At 30.5% G+C, this 7,404-nt stretch overlaps 1 protein-coding gene across 1 annotated transcript; it reads right to left on the reverse strand.

The window, feature by feature from the left end:
• Positions 1-3,612: 3,612 nt before the first annotated feature.
• Positions 3,613-4,939, reverse strand: LOC18017961 (transcription factor PRE2). The gene is made up of 2 exons (XM_006399970.2): positions 4,703-4,939; positions 3,613-3,867 (listed from the first exon to the last, which is right to left on the reverse strand). The coding sequence occupies exons 1-2, from the start codon at positions 4,829-4,831 to the stop codon at positions 3,712-3,714; spliced, it is 285 nt and encodes a 94-aa protein (XP_006400033.1). The 5' UTR covers positions 4,832-4,939; the 3' UTR covers positions 3,613-3,711.
• Positions 4,940-7,404: the final 2,465 nt, after the last annotated feature.

Genomic DNA, 7,404 nt, shown 5'->3' on the forward strand with positions numbered 1-7,404 from the left:
CAATATTGCTTATTTAGTAGTTATTGATCAATTCACGAAGCTAATAACAGTCTATACTATTGGGCTAGCTTGTTTGTGTATATGGCCCAGTGCCAATCAGCGCAATAGCTGCGAAACCCATAAAACTAACTAGTGGGCTTATATATTTGGGCCTTTAAGAGACTTCGTAAATCATTAATTAGTTACCTCAAATATAAAGAGATCTATCCTTAAGCAGTCCAACTTTCTTGCAGATTGTTCTTCCCCAATGACGCCTATGGATCCACTTTCCTACATTCCCGTGTGCATTAAAAAGCATACAGACAGATGAGGGCTTGACTATTTTAGATGGTTTTTTTTTTTAGATAGTTACTAAGTACCTCTTTACAACTCTTCAGCTTCTTTACGTTCAAATTCTTCCCGACTTGGAAGGAGGCTATTTCCTTGACACACTGATCGTTTGGAGAAGATTCTTTGAAGTTTTCTTTAGTAGCATAACATTTGAAGATGCCATTCTTGGAACACATCCATTATTTTATAAATCTTATGTTATTCAATCATGAATTTTATAATCTTTCCAAATACTGGTTCTACTATATGAAAATATCTCTTAACATCCAATATTATTTAACTATAATCAGTTTTTAAAAATACTTCAAATCCACAGTTATTAAGAATAATTTTAAAATATTAGGTTTCTAATAACTTCAAAGTGTTTTAGATATTGAAAATTCCAGAAAACCAAATCTCATAATTTCAATTTTTTGAAAAATTGTATAATAACAAATCTTAACAATTTCTCAAAATTCAACTTAAAACATTCAAATCATTTAAAAAACATATCAAACTCAAATCATTCAAAATATTTGTCCAATACACCCAGAAAGTGTCGATTTATGAATTAAATTGTGTATCTTAACAAATTAGTTTTGAAAAGTCAAATAACGCGGAAAATGTGGGAAAGGACAAAGAGGTACTACATTGAATGGCCTTTTTTGACAATACCGTTAAACAGTGATAACGACCTTAACCGTGATGTAAATTCTGTTCATCTCCCCTTTCTCTCTTTTTTCCTTTTCTATTTTTTCCTTTTCTTTCTTTTGTTATTATTTATTTATCTAAATGAAACGAGAAATGAGAAATCACAGAAAGGAAACAAATGAGAAATTTAGATGTTTCCTTTATCCAACGGTGGGAACAATTATGTCGGTAGTTATAATAAAATTGTAGGGTAGAGCAACATTCACTATTTTATGACCCATCAATTACGTTTGTTTTGGAAGTTTCTAGCCGATATTTTTATCCCAAATATCATCTAGTAGTAAAAGTAATACCATGTAATAATAACATACTAGATGTTTTCTCGCGCCAGATACATTATTCGGTAAATTATCATATTTTTATTATAAATTTACCAGTTCTTACAAATTAATAAACAAACAAAAATTTGAGAGCAGAAGAAATTTCAGGTTGTGTTAGGGTTAAAAACTAATGGAGGTTTGCCGATATTTAAGAGATTAAATAGAATATTAAAGTGTATTACAATTATGTTTATTATACGTGTGGTTTTTTTAAAAAAAAAAAAAACAAAAATCAAATATATATGATGTTTTAAAATATATTGTTTATTTCTTTTTTCAGATAATTTGGAATTCTTATTAGTAATGAATTTTTAATAAATAAATCATTAAGGCTAGCTTTGTAATCCAACCACTATAACTTTCGTTCTCAGACAAAGTTAATTAATTCTCAAATAACTTAATAGATAATAGTATAAGTAAACATAACACGTACAATAATCATAGCGGTTAAATAGAAATTCGTTAATCACAATATGATGTGATTCATATATAAATATAGGTATCTAAATTAATGTAGGTTTCAGTTGAAAGGGACCATATAGGGATCCATCTCTACGCACCACCAACTTTACTGTAGAAATTTATAATTTTGATTCGAATATCAGTAATATAACTATATAAAAAATATATATTTAGAAGTACAAATCTATTCACAGCCTTTCCCATGCATAAAACAAACCAAATTTACAAATATAAATAGAAAAAATAATAGCTAGTAATAGATTAAAATAAAGTGCAATCGATATTAGTTGTAAGCAGTAGACAAATCATTTCACGTTTAGTTAGTTTGAATATCGGTTTGAAAACTACTAAATTTTAGCTCGTATATCGGTCGTTACGAGTGACGACTGAAGAACTGTGCTTTATATAGTTGATTATATAATCAGTAGTACTCTCAGCTTTATGTCGAAATCCAGAACTTTTTAGATGATGAAAATTGAAATCTATGTCCATTAAACAAATTTCCACTTTAGCTAATTACTTTATCAAATAGTTTTAACTAACCTAATAAGTCAAAGGTTTATGTCAAAAGGTCTACACTACATAATTTCCTCTATTTTCTTAGTAAAGAGTTTCTCGTAGTTAGTCGTTAAACTACAAAATAATATCCAATTTCAACCGATTTAACTACTTTACAGTTGCATCACGTAAATTTAACTTTTAGATGATTTTTATTATAATATTAATCAACAAATAAATAAAAGTGCAAACAGTGTTATGTATGGGAGCGATCGAAGTCCACAATTTCTGTAAACATCCATGTCTTTATATTTACATATATTCATATACTTTTTACATTATATGTGCGAGAGAGTAGCTTAATTACCTACGCTAATTTATGCAAAATTTGTGGCTCATGATCCCAAATCTCCGACAAATCTAAGTATTAACGTCCTTTATATTTCACATCTTCTCACAATAGACGACAAAGTCCTTTCAAGATTTGATATTAGTTATTTGTAAAATCTGTACTAATTTAGCAAGTATACCCCTTTTTTTTTGGCTAAAATTCGCGTCACTTTTTTTTGTGTCCTTATTGTAGCATTAATAAGCAACATTCCTGCCACTCGATATTTCAAGCAACGAGCTTACACATATTGACTGTAGATAATTAACGGAAAACCGGCAGAAAAATATGAACTTCTACCAATACGTGTATTTCTTTGGCTGAAGAAAGCCTGCCATTTGACAGAGTTGTTTTTTATTCAGTTAAAATAATTATGTGTGTATTTATATGCTTGTTTAGAAACTCTTCGTCTTTATTTATTCTTTTAAGAAAACAATATAAGATACCTAAATCATACTTCATTTACAGTGTAATTTACCTAAATTTTACTCATCTTTCGTTTCATTTCATTATTTATATATTAAGTCAAAAGGAACCAATTAATATATATTTTAGCCAATTTATAGTGGTGTAATACTTGAGAATTCTCCGTGTGAGACTAATGAAGATAAATTCCGAATCACCCTACTACGTTTTTAATCACTGTGTATGTTTTAAGTGATAATATTAATCGATTATTCCAAATTTAGTTTGAATCTCGATTAGAAACGAACTTCCAATGTTCATATATAGAGAGAGCGACATTTCATTTGTATAACACGGACATACAAATGAACACATATACATACAATATAAAAGGATTTAAACGAAGTAATTATCGGAAATGTTATTTATTATAATCAAAGCTTAATAGTTGCACGCATGATGTTAAAGCAAAAGAGGGTCAAATATGAACCCTAGCTGGCTATAGACTTGTAATTAATATATGAGAAACATATAATATATAATTAACTGGAAACTCTGATGGATCAACCTCGCAACGAGATTGTAAATTATATATCAACTAACCAACACTTATCTTAGTTATTCATTAATCAAGCTCCTAATGATGGCTGCTTGTGGGCTATTAGGATCAATGGTCTCCAGAAGCTGGGACAATCGATCACTGAGGTCATCGGCTTCTTTGTTCAAGTTTCTTATGTAGTTGCAAGTCTCTTGTAACACTTTCGATGCTGATACCTATATATTAAATTACAAAAATGTACATTTTATAGTCAGAATTCAAAATAAATATCCAAAACAAGTCTTAGCATGAAGTAACGATGCGTCTTAATTAATAATTTTAAAAAACATCGAGATGCTTATTGCTAGACATATTACAATATCATGCATTTTTATAAAAATACATGTTTAGATCAATGCTCAAAACTTATAAATTTTTTATTCAGTGATTAAAACCAAAACTCACACACTGTTTTAACGTTGAAGGCAAATCTAAGTAGTGATGTGTACTAAACGAAAACGATGTTTCCATTTATAGAAACCGGCCTTTCTCAATTTTTTTTCCTAAAGTTCGTCCTTTTCTTGTTTTATAGAAACCAAGATAACTAAATATATATAATTAAAAAAGTAAGTCGGTGCTGTACATATATAAATGTATTGAATTGATAGTCCGTGAAGCAATATAGTCGCCTCACATTCAATGCAATTTATCAATAATACAAGAGTAAACTTAATTAGAAGCTTAATCCTGAAGTTAGGGGAAATCTGTTCCCCTCTCCTCAAAGTCCGGTTAATGGTCAAAAGTCGTTTTAGAAACTTCAAATTGCAATCTCCCACACGTAATTACTGCATGACTATAATGCACTGTTCTAACATGTATATGTGAGTTTCTCTATTAACCATAGTAACAAACCTTAAGTAAATATCATATAATTCAAAATTATAATGAGATCAAAATAGTGAATCATAAATAGAAAGTTTCGAATTCGCTTAGATCATAAAACCCTGTCTTTTACCGTACATATAAAGAAGAGCCATATAAGTAACGTACAGAAGGAAAAAAATATTTTACCGTGTTGGAACGACGGTTTTGGCGAATCTCGGGAATTGACTGTCGGAGCTTTGAGATGAGATCAGTGATCTGATCATCGCTAATCCTCGATGATGAGCTTGTTTGTCTCGACCTTCTGCTAGACGACATTTTTATTTAGAAGAAAAAAAAATGTATACAAGAAAACACTCTTTTTTCTTGATCGCTTGCGGGTTAGAGCTAGAAGAAGTAATATTGTTTGTGTCGAAAGAAAGGGAGAAGAAAGAAGAAGAAAAGATTGTGTTATATAGAGGGCTAGGACCACTTCTAGAGAGAGAGAGAGAGGGAGAGAGAGAGTAATGCAATAAATTTAAATAGGGATGTTGGATATGACGAAGACAAGTGCAGAAGAGAGAGCAGTGGTTTAGAATTGGAGTCTTGGATACAAGACACGTGAATTATTATTTATCAGATTGTGATGTATATAGATTAAAAGATATGTCGTACATTAAAATTTTAAAACAAAGTAACTAAAACAACGATAGTTAGAACCATGATTATAATTTTTTACTTACCCTCTAGGTAATATGACATATATGAGACAAAAAGTTATCGTCGTTACAAAAGTAGCTAGCTTTGCCCGAGGTGCAAGTTTGTGAGAATGTATCAATAACTTTTAAGACCAAACGATCACAAGATCCTCCAAAATGACTCATTTTCATAATTTGCAAATTGTCATATGAAATTTTGTATACGCATAGAAAAACAAAAATTTACAGTGGGAATCGATTTATATTTCAACCAATAAAACAAAGAACATTAGAATATCGTCACTTGATTTTATAATATTATACTTGCGTAAAGCTTGTCTATATATGTACTGAGAGAGAGAGAGAGCAGACAGGGAGAGAGTATCAATATATATTCGATCGATGATACGTAAAACCAAGAAGATTTTGTGTATCAGTAATAGATATAGGTAAATTAAAAACAATTACTTCACTTAGGTCATTTGAGAGGAACGTACGGTATCTATCCTAACCACTAGGGAGGGGCTAGTCTTAGTCCAAGCTCTATCACGTGTTACTCAATACATAGTGTATGCTTTAGATATTTATATGAAATTTCTAAGAAAGGTGATTTTAAAACTGGCACTCCTCCACATGTGATTTTGCGTTTTTGCATAAACGCATATGGTATAATGATATTTTGGTCATATTAACAAAACATATGTTAGCTAGATAATCTAAACACATGATGACGATGATGATGATATGCAAAAGATATGATTGAAAGATCTGATGATAATATGTAGATGCATGATATGTATGAGAAAACAAGGAGATGGTGTGATGAATTGGACATTAAAGAAAAATGTTTGTTGATGAGCACACAAAGGTGGGACAATTTATGTTTTCATATTTTGAAGTTAATTTGGTTTACAACAAAAAACAAGTTTTAACCTCCCATGTGATGATATGACACTCTTTTTCCCCTCTAATCAGGGAGCATCCCCATCCTTCACGCCCCTCTTCCCACATGACATTTTTGTAATATCTCTTAACTTTCGTGTTCTGTTTTTAGTTAGAAGAATTGCGAGTTAAACCTTTTTCTTAAGAAGTTTAATTGTAGACTAGTAGTACTATAGTTGTTACAAAATATATGTATGCTATAGATTACATAAGAACTTTATTATATTAAGTTATTAACAAGGAATATTTACTGTAGAATAGGAGACCAGTTGAGTCTCACGACCTCACCCAATATCCACACTTGTTTGGACGAGTTTTATAACCGGTAGCAAACAAACAATCAAAACAATTGGTATGAGTGGCAAGACATTTGATTGGGCCTTAATATTCTATGATCCAATAAAAATTTTACGAATAAAGGAAAAGGAAAACATATGGAAACTACAAATGTATTCAGATATAGAGAGCTACAAGTTCACATTTCACATGTATACATTACAGTAGCGGACCTCGAGGTGCATGATAGGCCTTCGATGTATAAGTATACTGTATAATTTATACATGTTAAATGTGATTCTATATAGTAAAGGTCCATATGACCTGATTATGAGAATTTTACCTATGAGATGTGAAAAAAAAAATTGAATATTTCTCTAGACACTACTGATACTCTAAGGCTCAAGGCATTGGATAAAAACATCCAATCTTCTGCAAGTCCTATATCCTAAGTCTTAAGGCATTGGATAAAATTATCCAAACTTCTGGATACTGATTTGGCCAACTGTGAATGGCCAGAACATAGAAGAAGGATCTTGTTTCTTAATCAATAAATAAAAATCATGATTAGTTATTTATCAAGATTCGAGGACTATTTAACATGTCAAATAGCAATTGACTTATGAATCTTATTATCTTAATTATACCTATCTTTTTGTCTTTAAATTTTGATAGATATGATATTGGCAAAATCATCAAGGAAGGGGACGTGTGTCCTTGGAATTGTAGACATTGATTTTGAATGCTTGTCTTCATCTGTTTGTATTCTAAATGTCTACCGAATATGTACCACCGAAAATTCCCCATTTATTGATTCTTAATTTGATGTCTCGAATTTATCTCGTAGGTTTCTTGTAACCAACGACACACTTCTGTCATAATAAGTTGTAATATGAAATACTTCTGTCTCCAATTTCTCTGTTTATGTTGTGTGTTTCTAGTTCGTACTTATCACTTATGCTGATTAATCGTCTATGAATTCTACAAACAGAGATG

This window comes from Eutrema salsugineum, unplaced genomic scaffold (assembly GCF_000478725.1).
Source record: "Eutrema salsugineum unplaced genomic scaffold, Eutsalg1_0 scaffold_2, whole genome shotgun sequence".
In the NCBI taxonomy this organism is placed as follows: Eukaryota; Viridiplantae; Streptophyta; class Magnoliopsida; order Brassicales; family Brassicaceae; genus Eutrema; species Eutrema salsugineum.